General features: G+C 39.6%; 1 protein-coding gene across 1 annotated transcript in view; it reads right to left on the reverse strand.

The window, feature by feature from the left end:
• The window catches only part of SESN1 (sestrin 1), an 86662-nt gene extending 71353 nt beyond the window's left edge, over positions 1-15309 (reverse strand). Inside the window, exon 1 of the mRNA XM_072855627.1 lies at positions 14574-15309. Coding sequence (XP_072711728.1) covers positions 14574-14855 — 282 coding nt within the window. The 5' untranslated portion in view covers positions 14856-15309. The remainder of the gene's footprint in view (positions 1-14573) is intronic.
• Positions 15310-15377: the final 68 nt, after the last annotated feature.

A 15377-nucleotide genomic window follows, 5' to 3' on the forward strand; every position in this document is an offset into this window, starting at 1 on the left:
CAGCAGCTGGACAACAGGTATTTTTCCTAACTTGAGGAAGTTTTAAGACCTCAGGTACTTATTTCTCCATGTGACATCCTGTCAACAAACAAGACCGCCAGGACCAAGTTAGGTCTCTTATTTGAGATGAGGCAGACCAGGTTTCAAATTCCAGTTCAGCCCAGATCCCACTCATACTTGAATAGGATACTCGTACATCCAAGACAAATGCTCTAAGATATTTACTACTTTAAAGAAAAACATGCAGTTTCTACTGCTTGAGAAGATCTACTTTGTCTATTCAACTGCCCTCTCAAGCCACTGATCTGAGAGGGGCAAAGCACAGACTGGAATGTGAGACCTTCATGCTCATAGTTTTTAGCTATTCTAAGCCTATTTTTCTTTCTAGTCTTCATGGGACTTTCACTCATAACTGAGGAAGTCTTCCCCTGCAAGCACTTTGTGAAAAGCAATACATTTTTACCAAAAGTTTTTATTTTGATATGCCAATCATCTTTGAAACAACCAAGCAAACACTGATATCCCAACAAATTCTAAACTTCACCCTAAAAACACACCAAAGAACTAGTTGAAATACAGAGCTGGGGACGGGGTGGGGGTGAGCGGGTAGAATCCATTCATTATTAAATAACCTGCCCCACACATTTCCTAGACTTATTTCCACTACAAGAGAGAAATTAAGAAGATTGTTGTAAGACATTTCTAGAGCTTTATAATTTGCTTCAATAATGACAGTATCCCCTTTAGGATACTCTCCTGCAGATGACTCTGGATTTTCAACTCAGAGCATACTCTGTGAAGAGTCATTATCCTATCTAATTAAGTGAAGGAAAGCAACTGCTGCAAGGACATAATAGCCATTTCTCTTCTATGTTTGCTTATAATAATCAGATTGTTACAGCAGAATATTGTACAGCATGTTGGTTCAATTATTTATTCATTCTAACCTTCAGAATTGTTAAGAATTTCAGTAACTTCTTAGAACAAGCTTCCCCTTGCCATCTCAAAGTCTCAGGATTCAATACTTCCCAAACAGAGCTCAATATTTAGAAGCACAAACTACATAAGAGGTATCACTCATTTTGAAGAGAAAGTAGTTTACAGATTCTATTATCCACATTAAGACTGTCTTAATCGCTAAGAGATGGAGTGCTTGATTTCAGTGAGCATCAGAATCTACTGTTGCACCAGATAAAGGAATCATGTCTCAAATGAGGCTATTAATTATCCCTGGCTTCTGTTACTTACAGAAGGAGAAGATATTTTGCATAATTTTAACACTAGGAAAATCTCTCCATGCTATTTCAAAATGGAATAAATAATGCTTGGCTTAATAATTTAGAGTTAGTTCTTTGTTAAATTGCCTGCCTCTTACCATATTGTATATACTTAATTACAACTTGCAGCACATGCTCTTTCCAATTTGATTTCCATTTATGTTTCTTGGAAGTTTTGGACAACAAAGGAACTCAATGCTTTTTACAAGTCCTACATAGTTGGATTGTCTACTCTGTTATTTGTAAACAAATATTCAAGTATTATATAGAGGAAATATTTAAAGATTAGTATTCATTTTTCTGCTGAAGTTATGAAAACACTCACATGATGATACAGATTTGAATGTTTGTTTCTGTTACAGAATCAAGAAAGTATCTCCTTATAGCTGCCTAAACCAACTACATATAAAGAAAAAAAAAAATCTGAGTTTTTGTTGTAATATAATTAAAGTACATAGTCTTTGGGAAAAATGATAGCATACCCAGTTAGTGTCCTAACAGAACTGGCATCAAATGAACCACTTTCACCGTCAGTAAGTGACACAGGATCTGTCTCTGTTCCAAATTTGCGCAGCTCTAGACAGCAAGGTATAGCAAAGGCCAGCATGAAATCTGATGCTCGACCCTATATAGTTCCATTCAGTTCAGCACTAGTGCAAACAAGGTGAGATTGTTACATCCAAGGGGTTGACTCACAGCATATTTACTTGGCAAATCTAGAAAATGTTTTGTAGTAACCCTGAAGAAAGAATATCTTTCTCTCTAGCCCATCCCTCCACAATAACAAGCTATTTAGCAAGTACACTGACACAAGTTTTAAGCCATTCCAGACGGTGCCAAATACCAGCATGGCCAGACAGATTTCTGCTTGGCTGGACTGCTACTGCATGAGAGACTGGGAGAACACAGCAAAGGTTCAGATTACCACTATCAGATTACCACTCTGACATCTGACCCACTTGATCTCCCAACCAAGGCATCTTTCTGCCAAATTCTGTGTGCAAATAGGAAATAAGAGATGCAAAGTATTACTACTGCAGAATCTCCACATACAGTCCAGACTTCACCACACAGGACAGAACCAGACAGGTTATATTAGCAAAGGATGACCTGGGATAAATTTGCACCAAAGCTGTATCTTCAGCCCAAGGTAGTAGGCTTTCAGTGAAACATACCGCTTTGGCCCTCCCACGCCAGCATCCCTGAATAAAGTGCAAATGTGGTTACAACTGCCAACTGAAACAGGCCATTACAAATGAGGGTTAAATGGGGCTGGCACTGAAAATTCAGTTGTCATTGCTGCATTGATGGATTTGCAGCATTAGTCTGGTTTATCAAGAAGAGGCGAGCACTGAAGCATCTAGGTAACCAGCTCTGAATAACAAAGGTCCCAAACAGTCCCCAGATAGCGCACCATTTAGTCCTGAAATTAAGATGAGATGTTACAAGGATTTGGGAATATGTCTACATTTTGCCCGTTTCCTTCAGAGAAAGCTTCTCAGGTTGTATAATAAGCATTTACAAGGACTCTCAGAAATTTCTGATGAGCTGAACTGAGATGAGCTGTCTGTCTGAACAGACACAAAAAAGATCAAGTCTTATTTCTGGAGTGTGGACACTGAACGGTCCACTTCAAAGGCCAATTTTGTCCAAATTCTTCCTCCATAGTCATGCAACTCTACAGTTAAAGTAAATTTTTCATCTACAGTTAACTATTAAGAGTTTTCTGAGAAAAAAAAAAAGTATCTTTGACTAGTATTTGACCTTCATGCCATTTCTGTTTAAATAAACAACACTGTTACCGATGTACATGTCACTATAGATCTATTTGGAAGTCTATCAATATTAAAAATTAAAATCCAAGAATCTTTCCTTCCTGACTGAACACACTAATTGAAAGAAAGGACTTCTTGCCTTGCTTCATATGGAAGTTATTTCTTAAGACAGAACAATTCCTTCATCTGGTCTGCCCCCTGCATAAAATCCTATATCATATCTCAGAAGACATGTTTATTCCTGAAGTCATCTTGAAACAGGCAATTTGTGAGTGTACATCTAGAGAAATCCTCAGTTTCCCAACCCCACCAAGAACTGGTTTAGAAGATGGTATTAAAATCTGAATTTACTCTTTGTAAAGTGTTTTGGTTTTTTTAACCTCAGGACATCTTCTCAAGTATTTTATTAGCAACTATTTTTTAAGGAAACAGCAAGTCATTCAGTTTCCACATGTGATTTTCAGAAGAATCTTCTTAATCATCTTAGCATGTTTTTATGCACATGCATGAAGATTTATTACTACTGAGAACTACTTTTGAGCCACGTGGCTACCCTACCCCAGAAGATCTGAGATACAGGAATTGTACCTCCCCCAAAACATGCAAATCTGTGATACACATTGCACTGCTGAACCCTCTAATGCAGACCTCTGGCTCTGAGAGGAGGAACATAGGTGTAAGCCACATACATGGGATGCACACTACAGCCTGTCACTGTAAAATTAATTTTTGCACTGAAAGCATCATGAAGCAGCCATATTTTCCACTGCCGTTAGCAGTAATGATTTGCACCCTGAATTCAGAGTGTATGAAGACTGTACTTCCCCCAAGTCTTTTACCAGTGTGAGCAAACATACTAGCTAAATCTAAAAAGTAGAAAAAAACCCCACGAACAGTCTATGCTTCAGTATCATGTATTCACTTACTGCATAAGCTATAAAAAGTTAACTACTACCTTTAGAATCTAAAATGTCAAGATATTTTACATTGTGCAACACAAAAAGTATCTTCTGTGTTTAAAAAACACAGCTTTCATTGCTAGTGAAACGTCACCCAAAAACTTGAATCCTTTAACAGAAAGGCCTGACACCAAGTAATGAAAGAAAGAGAAGCAACATTTGACCTTCCCAATTTACACATACTCTTCTTCCGACAGATTCCAGACAACATCAGCCAAACAGAGTCGCCATGTTCTGAATAGTTAGAAAAGCAGAACGCTACAAGCCAAGATACCAATACGCCTTCTAAAAGCCAGACAACAACATTTCCATTTGGCTTCTTTTCCTGTGTCCTGGAACAGAACAGTAGCAATAAAAATGTCAGAATTAAGCTTCTCTTATAGAACACCATTTATACATTAATTTCTAGGTAAATATAAGCAACTGTTATAAACATACCTGTTTAAAAAAAAAGTAATCTAGGTAAAGTTACAATGCTTCCAAAACCTTTTCTGTAACACAAGCAGGAAGGACAGAATGGACACATACGAAGTTAGGGCAAATATCAAAAGCAATCTTACCCTGATAAGGACTTATCTTCATAACATGAGCAGCTCCAGAAAACGTTGAGTGCATGGCAGCTGCCAATTATTTCGTACTGTTAAATAGACGTAAGTTTGCATGCAGCATAGACTGGAAATTTAGAGAAATAGGAAGTTTAAGAAAAGCTTTTTCCTCTCTTCAGTCTTTCTCCTACATGGAAATCAGTGCAAATCTAGATTAGAACTAAAATTTAAATAAATGGAAAATCCAAATAAACAGTTTAATCTGAGTGGAATGTGCTGTTGGCAAACAGGCTGCATTTTAAAGCTAAAAGTTTTGTTGCACCAAAACACCAGAAACAGTGGAGGCTCAGCAACAAGCCGCAATGGAAAAAAAAATCTTTCAGAAAAGAGGTTGCTCTCCTCCTTCAAAAAAAAAAGTGCACAGGAAAGGCTTTAGACCTTTAAACAAGTTTCCATTTTCAAGTTTGTTCCTCCTTTGAACAAATATCATATTATTCCATGTTTACTCTCTAGGAGTTAAGGAATCCTTAACTAAAATACCTATTTCATAAGAACAACTGTTTATAAACAATTCAATAGCAAGCAAGAATATCCCAGGGAGGAAAATTTAACTAAGAGGTTGTTACACCTTGAGTCTCAAAACTTAGGCTCACAGAGCCAGTCAGATATTTAGGTAGACAAAGGACTTGCCAGGTGTGCTGGTTTTGGCTGGGATAAAGTCAATTTTCTTCACAGTAGCTAGTATGGGGCTATGTTTTGGATTTGCGCTAAGAACAGTGATGTTCTCAGCGTAACATGGGGATGTTTTAGTTACTGCTGAGCAATGCTTACAGAGAGTCAAGGCCTTTTCTGCTTCTCACCCCACCCCACCAGCGAGTAGGCTGGAGGTGCACAAGGAGCTGGGAGGGGACACAGCTGGGACAGCTGACCCCAACTGGCCAAAGGGATATTCCATACCATACGGCATGATGCTCAGCATATAAAGCTGGGGGAAGAAGAAGGAAGGGGGGGACGTTTGGAGTTATGGCATTGGTCTTCCCAAGTAACCGTTACACATGACAGAGCCCTGCTTTCCTGGAGATGGCTGAACGCCTGCCTGTTGATGGGAAGTAGTGAATGAATTCTTTATTTTGCTTTGCTTGGGTGCGCGGCTTTTGCTTTACCTATTAAACTGTCCTTATCTCAACCCACGAGTTTTCTCACTTTTACCCTTCTGATTCTCTCCCCTATCCCACCGGGGGGAGCGAGCGAGTGGCTGTGTGGTGCTTAGTTGCCGGCTGGGGTTAAACCACAACACCAGGAAACACCTGCAACTGAGAAAATCTTATTGCTGACTCCAGAAAGCATAGAAAAGCAAAGAAAAGTTACAGGTTCTAATTAATTTACAGTAAAAAACAACCACATGTTTTCAGAAGCACTGTGCTTTCCTTTAGCACAATGCCTGGACTGAAAGTAAGTTCTTGTAGTTGCACAGAAGGAAGGCTTATATCCGATTATATGACATAAGTAGCAGTATGCATTCTAGCATCACCTCTATTTTTAAAATACCAGCCCAATGTATTTTGGGTTAATGTTCAGGCAGTAGTACACACACAAAACTGAGTGATACTTTTGACCCAAAATGACTTGAAAGAACAAGTTTGGTTTCTACATAAAGCTGGAGTAAGGAAAATGGTTAATTGTTTACTAGGTTTAAATAGAACTAAACCAGTTCACCTTCCCAACCCAGCTTTTGGCAGCAATCTAACCTAAGCTTTCCAGAAGAAAACACAAAGAAAAAAAAAAAGTCAAAGTCATTGGAAACACCAAGAAAGTGGTAAACAAGAGAAAAAACCCACCACTTAACTTTTTGGATTTAATTCATGTATGTAGGTCCAAGTGAAGATTTCCATGTTTCACTTGATTTCTGGAGAGCTAAGCTTCCTCCCCCTTAAACTGTAAACAACTTACTGGAATAGAAAACCATACTGACAGCAAAACATATTTTTGGAAATTCAAACACTCAATATCCACAGGAAAATATACTCAAGCTTGCAAAACTATTTTTCTGTCCCACAATGGTATATTCAGTACTTTTCCACTATGTTTGTTTTAAAAGGAGAAACCCTGACCTGAAGAAAGAGTCAAGAGTAAGATGACAAAACAGCAAGTATTTCTTCAATGTTCACTTTGCACTTGTCACAGTGAGACAATGTAATTTTCTTTTAAACAATGTACTTTGGTCAAGCTAATGGAAGATGTATTATTTTACATAACCTAGGAGTCCATACTTTTCTTTTTTTTTACTTAATATTTTGTATATCATATGCTAATTTCTAAACCTTTCCAAATTCTTAGTGCTTTTTACTTTGATTGAACATCTCCTCAAGATGCATAAAATTTCTCCATATGTGAGCATAAAGCATCCAAATGCATGCCAACACCCCAAAATGAAGACAGTTATTTACATACCAAATGTGGAAAACAAATTATAAGTTGTTTTGTTTTTTTTTTTTAAAGAAAATATAAATAAGTTGGCTTTTTGGCAACTTAAAGCGGAACAGAACTTTTAGCAAAATAAATGCAGAGAGAGGAAGGATCACTGCTACCCATACACCATTAGTATCAGAGTGAGAAAAATAATTTAAGATAAAGGACTAAGTTGCCACTAGAATACATGAGTGTAGACTGGAAAGGATCACCTCCAGCTATGAGGTTAAAAGAACAGCCAACTTCTAGAATTACCTCTTGAAAGAGAGGCAGAAGGAAAAAAAAAAATCTAAAACAGAGCTCGTGTGACTTAGCAACTGCTAGATCAGGAGAACAGATGCTGTTATTTACAAAATGCATTCAAGCTGAAGGTTTCTACAGATCTCTAGATATTAGCTCCTATTAAAAAAAAAAAATCAGGAAACAAACCTTTTTTAACGTAAGCCAGCAATGCACATCCTACAGTTGCTTACCTCATTAGTAAGTAAGAGGTGAGGAAATGTTTGTGTTCCATGTCTTCAGTTTAAAGCATTTCAATGCAGTCAAAAAATAAAAATAAACCAAGCCAATATTATCAAACGTGTGCTTCAATGTTCACTTCCTTTGAAAATAAAAATTCTAGTTATCATGCCCTGAAAAATGAATTCAGCAGAATCACATAAATCCATAAGTTTACAGATCAATTTATCCCAAACAATTATAACAAAAAGTTGACTAATCAAAGCTCATTTCCATACAAGAAGAATGGCATACAGCTAGCATGGAAAATTATGGAAAGGCTCCAAACACAGAAACAGCATTTGAAGTGACCCAGATATCCTACTTTACATCACTTTGAGAACCTTCACTGTTTTCAAGCAACTCTTTATTCCAACCAAAGACATTCTCAGGGTCAGGCAATTCTGCAGTTGACAAGCTCGACAAAAGAAAATTTCCCTTCGTCTCTCTCAACAGACTAAAGCCTTCAGAAAGGAGGCAAGTAGGCTGAAGGAGGGAGGAGTCAGACAAGGCAATCTAAGGACTATTGACAATTTAAGTTTTTAAAAAATATTCACACCCCTGCTCAGAACATTCCCCGACATGTCAAGATTAAGTCTTCTCCCTTAACTTCTCCAGCCAGCCTTGCCACACACATGCGATGCAGACCCATCATCAGAACTTGCAATAAATTTTGCAGAGGTAAATTTTGCTTTACTTGCAATAAATACTGCAGAGGTACAGTTCTTTTTGCAGGCTAGCAGAAGCTGTAAATAAGACTAATCATTTAAGTGCATCATGTCATTACTTCAGTATCTCTCCCAATATTGAGAAAAGCAAGAGTATCTGAACACCACAAAAAAAAAAAACCCTAACAGACAAATGTTTTCTAAACTAGCAATCTGGCAGAGTGACATATGGCTTTTGAAGGGAGCACCCTACAATACATAATTAAACCCATTCCACCTAATGGCTGGAAGAGACAGAACATATTTTTGCTCTGAAGTGAGCTCACAAAAAAAGGATGTTTTCATTCACTTTACATAAGAGTATTATGGGAAACAGAAACCAATTTGGATATTGGCATTGTGCAAGGACACTAGTCAGCTTCCAGATGGATCAGATTCACCATCACCATAGTGGTGAGGATACTGTATTTAGTATCCTCTATACACCATAGTGAGGATACTATATTTAAATTCATAGGCTTGAACAGACTACAGATTTCATCTGAGACACCCTTCCATGGTGACTGACCAACAGTAAGCATCACAGGGGAACATCACTATAATGCAGGACACAGTCAAATTAACTTGGACAAAAAAAATTCCACAACCTAACAGATTTGCCTAGCTACAGATTTCAAAATTCACTAAAGAAAGTTACTTCTGTTGTGCAGGAAGGCTAAAAAGACTGAAGACAAAAAAAAGACTGAAGACAAAGTTATGAAGTAATTTATCAAAGATTACACCAAAAGCAGATTAAAGATTTGGAAAGTTAGCCAGTCTCCTGTAACACCAGAGTCATCAGGATAAACCATTTGAAAGCAAGGAGTATATTGAGTTTCACTCTTAGTACTCTTAACAAGCATGCACCACAGAGCTCAGACACGGTACATACACAAAGCAAAGAGATAGTGGACACTATTGTGAGAAAAATCTAGCAATGAAACAGAAATGTAATTCCTATTTTGTCCTTTATGAACATACACAGGGGAACTACTACCTCCTCTCCTGGCAGAGGCTTTGTCCCACGCACTGTGGTGGAGGAGTAGGACAGGATACCTGCTCTGGCTGTGACTAGAAGTCTTCCCATCCTTTCTGGATGCTTATTTAATTTAAATCCATACAAGTATTTTGCCAGGATTTGGAAAGGTAAGGGTATTCCATTCCATGTCTCCTGCCAAGCAAGCCTAGGTCACAGGCAGTGCCCAAAGGTTATAATATGAGAGGATATATATTTGGCTGTGGACATGACCCCTCTCTTGTTATGTGCCATACAGCCCTCTGTGCGAACTATGAGATTCTGTTATATTTATCCACTAGAGCTGTAGGCCTAACAAAACAAGGAGGTACTTAAAGTCCTCCCAAGCCCACCCACTGCTTTTCAGTAAGAGACAGAGGTTCCAGACCACAAGTTCCAGTGCTACATATCTGGTAAATACAGTCTTTGAGATCAAAGGGAAAGCACTTGGAGGGTGCATCCCTCCAAGCAGTTACCAACACAAAACAGAAAAAGAGGCTGGAAGGAAAAATCATCCAGTTAGCAATGTTCTGCCTTTCCCAGGGAGAGATCAAGTAAGCATATCACTCCTACCTGATGTTTAAGAACAGTTTAGACAAAGAGTTCTAGTGAGGAACATCACTGGACAGTCTATGCCATTGCTTTACTATCCTAACCCTCGAAGTTTTCCCCCAAATGTCTAACCAAAGTCTCACTGGAATTTAGGTCAACTGATCATTCGTTCTTGCTCATGTTTCCTTCCTCTTTGCAGCAGTCTTTTCATCCCCTCTGTCCCCAATTTATTTGGGAACATATTGTCTTAACCTGCTTACTAATTTGAATATTGAATATTATTAAATTATATTAATTAATAATTAATGTTATTAACAATTAAAATGTTAATTTGAATACTGAGGACTCCAATATACCAACATATTAACATTATAGCATCTCTCTGCACCAGAAGGCCTGTTACTCCATCACAGAAGTAGAAATGCTGGATTTATAATAATTTATCCTGGATAAGTCTGTTTTGGCTGTTGCTCAAGTTCTTTTTCTAGGCACTAAAAATGTGTTTCATCACTGCTCCAGTATTTTTTCTTTGAGCTAAAGCTAAAATCCACCAGTTTCCTCTTCATCCCATCCCACTTAGCCCATACTGAAGAGGTATGCACCATTATTCTTTTTGAGTCTACTACTTCCCTCCACGATCAGGTCTGAGATTGCTTCAGCTAGTTTGGTTTTTTGTGTTTGTTTCTTTTTTTTTTTTTTTTTTTTTTTTTAAGGACCTCAGAATGAATTTCATCAGGCGCTACCAGATTGACAATCTGTTGCTTATCCAAGCAACCTACAGTTTTTTTCCCCCTAGTGTAGGATAAGTACTATTTACGCTTTTATCATGGCTATTAACTACACTGGCTGGATTAACCATTTCAGAGAACATTTCAATCACCTCAGCATTATCTGTTAATCCATTAATCTGTGGATCTTTTATTTCTTGCTTACTTCCAATATCCCTTTTAGCTACACCTCATTATGTATTTGACCATCCCAGTTTTGTTCATGCATCTTCGTGCACATCTTCAGCAACATACCGTTTCCCATTTTCTGTTTGTTTCTTGTGTTTACATTAATGAAGTGATCAATAGGGAGCAAAGTTCTTTTTTTCTTATTAATTTTCCCTTTCAGTGAAAGTCTTCAGTACTATTACATTACTTCTCAAATAAGTTGAGACCAGTTTCTTTCTTCCTTATATTTGCCCCCCAATCAAGCTTTACATGCCAAATTCTAAGCTTTTTGACATTTGTGGGTTTTATTCTGCTGTTCTGTCATCTTTTATCCTATGTAGACTAACGTCTTGTGGTCACTCCTGCAGAACCTGCCTCCCATCTAGGCATTCTCTTTGTTAATCTAAAAGACTATTTTTATGAATTTACATACCTCAGCAGATCAGTATGTTCTGCTCAGTCTTTTCCAAAAGACATTGGATGGTTATGGGAGATTTTAACTAGCAAATCTCATACTTTCGATGATTCTTCTCCAGCTACTGATGTACACCTTATATTTATATTCCAGTTGCATACATCTAATTGATCTGATAAAGGCTGGGCAGAATACTTTTAATGATCATGTGCTAAGACATTCCATTGTGTTCATTCCCCATATATTTGTGTTGGTGTGCAGACACCTAGCATACTAGGTGGAATGACCTGCTATTCTGCAAGGTCATAAGCAATATACTATAAATAAATGCAAAATACCACATATGCAAGAAGTTATCAAAGGCTATGATATATTTGGGGTTTTATCTCAAAAACCACTCATCAAATATTTTAATACGCAAACATTCAAAGCATTGCAATTGAAATATCTTTAAAATATTTAAATATATATATATTGGGTCAAAGTGACTTTAGTGACCTTGCTTTTATTAATAAAAGCAAGAAAGTCTTAATTAGAAAAAAGAGGGCTAGTTTGCTGATACTGCCTTTGTAATAATTCTTACAAAAACAACTTGTCTAATCTAAATGAGAAATTAGATATATTATCTTAGGCTAAAAAAGATACATTTTTTATATATATAAATATATATAGCCTACAATAAGAAACTCATTATCCTGAATATAAGTCAAATCCACAGGAATTTACATTAAGCAATAATTTATTTTTATAGATTCTGATACAGGCAATACTATTTATTAATAATAGCATTAATAATACTATTTATTAATATTTATTAATAGCCAAGGACAAAGTCGCACACTTAGGATTCCACCATATTTCAGAGGAATTTTTCTCCAGAAAGAAAAAAAAAAAGGCCATAACAAAGGGAGGCTCAGAGGGATGCCATGCTGACACAGGCTGCTGCCAAGCCTGCAGCTTACACCAGCCATATAATGCATTCTACCAACTTGCTCCAGACACAAAACTGCAAAAACACCAGCAGCATAGTTGCTCATGCCTAAATATTTGTTGATTACCCCAACAGGCAAGAGGGCACTAGCCCCAGAAAGAAATAGCTATCAATCAGACCACATGGAAAATTAAAATCTTTGATTTCCTCATCCAGGACAGGTCAGTGAAGGGCAGAAAGATGAAGAAAGCACAATTTACAATTCTCCATTTCATGGGGGAATCAGTCCAGGCTCAGACTACTGGTCCGAGTTGGACCATTCCACAGGAGAGAGGAGGGCAGCAGCACCAGTTCCCAGCAGAACCTTTGGGTTTAAAGTTGCCTCTTCCAGCCCTGGGCTCTATGTCCTTTAATAACTTGGCAGAAAATAAGGTTTAGACAGCATAATGGTACATATTGCTGTGGTCTTAAAGATAGTTTCATATCCCAAAACAGGGAGATAAGGTAATACAAGTGAGTCCTTTAAGAATTGATACTGTTCTGAATAGGATTTCACATTTTTATAATGTTACTAAGCTACTTACATTTAGAATCACTGCTGAAAGCCACGAGTTCTATGGGATAATTATATTTAATTTAATAGTTTGCTTTATCTGCCATCTTCATTGCAGAGATTTGAATACAATCCCTCTTGGCCATGAAATCAACAGAAAACCATTTCACGCCTGACAATAGTCTGCAGCATCCAAAATGGAATACTTGGATTAGATTATTTCTTCCACAAATGCGGATCCAAAGATTACAACGAAAATTTTCATTTATGAGTAGAGTCATAAGAACTAAGACTTGCCACTCTATATTCATAGAATATAGAATATTTCTCTCTCAGATCTACTCCCGAAGAAGAAGTTACAAAAGCGGCTTTTAAAGATTTTCTTACTGTTGCATTTGATTTTATTTTGCTTAACTTGTTGTTAAACCTTTACTGCAGCTTGTATGTATACAATTGGTTTCATATCTATTATATCTTTCACACCTATTTTGATTAATCAAGTCAGCTACGACCATGGGATTTGAACTTGCACTTGCTGTACCAAGATAGACCTATTTTCTGCTACAACTTTTTGGCCTATTTAAAAAAGCTAAGTAGCAAAGTTCCTAAACAAGACTAATAGGTGAACACGCCAGTGACTTCATATGTAAAAACCTAAAAGGGACTCATCAGATGACATAGTCTGACCTCCTCCAAGACTTAGGTGAGAGATCACCACCTGTTTGGCCTTTGAATAGGCTCTGATAACTTGTGCCTGATAAAAGCAAGTCTTCCCTTAGCAGTCTGTTCCAGTGACTCATCATTCTCATTCGTAATGGGCCCACTTCTCATTTGAATCTTTAACAGGGAAGATGCTGATGCAAAGGTGCCAGATTAAGTTTTCAACTTAATATTCAAGGTTTGTTTGTTTGTATTTTTATATATATAATATATAACGTTTTATATATAACATATGTGTGTATTGTATATATTATAATATATATAATGTTTACACATATATTATTATTATTATTTCCCCTAGATTCCCCTGTATTAAACCTGTTAATGTTCAGGGAGAAAAAGCACAATAGTGGGAATCAGGCAGCTAACTCCAAGCACGGCTCTCCGTATTCACTTGTGGTTAAAAGAAACACCTGAATTTCCTTTTCCTACTCTGCAGCAAGCAGTATTTTTAGCAGTGCTGCTGGACCCGTTGATACAAGCCCTGCATCAGAATTTCAGGACCTGTGCAAAAACTTTAGGTGAGCAAGAGAATTGCAATGCAAGTAACTATAATTAGACTGTAACAGTGGAAGAGTACAAAGTAACATTTATTTTTGTTAGCATAAAAGGTCAGTAAACGTAATCCTCTATTAGCTAGACCGCCTATGAGCTATAAAAAAAGTTTGCATCTTACCGATTCCAGTGGAGAAACTACTTACCAATAGACAACAAAAAGAGAATTTTGACAGGCTCTGCTTTAAGTCTTGAACCTCATACGGCTATTAAAAGCTCAAAAATTTCCCATACCGACTTATATTTTTAATTGGCAACCTCCAATGTTTATAGCCAAATCTTTCCTGCTTTTGTATTAAAGCCAACTGGTAGTATCACAGCACTGGTCACACAGACCAAAACTAGAGCATTAAAGGTGTCATTTTAGCACTTCCTCCGGGATGCCCCAGCAACGATCAGCTACTTTCCAGCCATTCATCGCTAAATCCTCTCCCCCGATCGCACTCAAAAACTGGACGCTTTTTTCCCCCGTCTTTTAATAACACTTTCCGAAATGTTTCTTCGCGAAGAGCGGGATGCATTTAGCAAGTATTACTGCACGAATAAATCTGACCGGCCCGGGGTCAGACGCCCACCCCGTCGCACAGCTGAAAGTCGAAGGTGTCCTGTGTGGGACGGGGCTCTCCCGGCCCCGTCCCACGGCGGAGCTGGGGTCTGCCGTGCTTACCTGCACCTCGCTGAGGATCGCCTCGCTCTTCTCCCTCACGTCGGGGAAGGGGCAGCGCTTGGAGAGCATGAGCAGGCGGGCCAGCACCTCGCTCAGCCCGTCACGGGCGGCGGGAACCAGGAGCCCGTCGGCGGCCCGGCGCGGCGGCACTGCCGCCACGGGAGCGATGGTCTCGCTACGGCGGAGCACGGCTTGCCCGATGGTGTCCAAGGCGGCGGCGCGGGTGGCAGCGTCGCGGCTGCACAGCCCGTCCCAGCGCACCTCGCCTTCCCGCTCCTCCATGGGGCCGTCCGGCTGCTTCCCCACCGCCGCCTCAGCAGCCCCGACGCGGCCGCCCCATGCCGGGCTCCCGACAGCCGCCAACCCGCCCACAAAGACGAAAAACGCGGCGGCGAGCGGAGAGACCGCTGCCTGCACCGCATGGGGGGCAGGGCGGGCGGGAGCTCCCTCAGCCCCGGCGGGCAACCCCGCCAACCGCCGCCCACCGCCGCCGGGGCTGCCGAGCGAGCAGCGCCGCTGGGGCTTCGCCTCTCCCGGCGGGGAGCGGGGCGGCCACCACCCCGCGGCGCCGGCGGCTCCTCCTCCCCGCCCCAGGCATGGAGGGAAGGGGACGGCCCGGCCCTGCCTCTCCGCTGCGGCGCGGAACGGCCCCCTCAGCCCTCCCCGCCGGGACCCGGCCACCGCAGACCCCCAACGAACTCCTCACCCGGGGGAGGGGGGCAGCAGGGAAGAGCAGGAACTAGCCCCGCCCAACACGGGTAGCCCGCATGACGGACGCGCCCACCAGCCAATCGCCCTTCAGCG

The sequence above is a fragment of the Ciconia boyciana genome, chromosome 3 (genome assembly GCF_034638445.1).
Source record: "Ciconia boyciana chromosome 3, ASM3463844v1, whole genome shotgun sequence".
Taxonomy (NCBI): Eukaryota; Metazoa; Chordata; class Aves; order Ciconiiformes; family Ciconiidae; genus Ciconia; species Ciconia boyciana.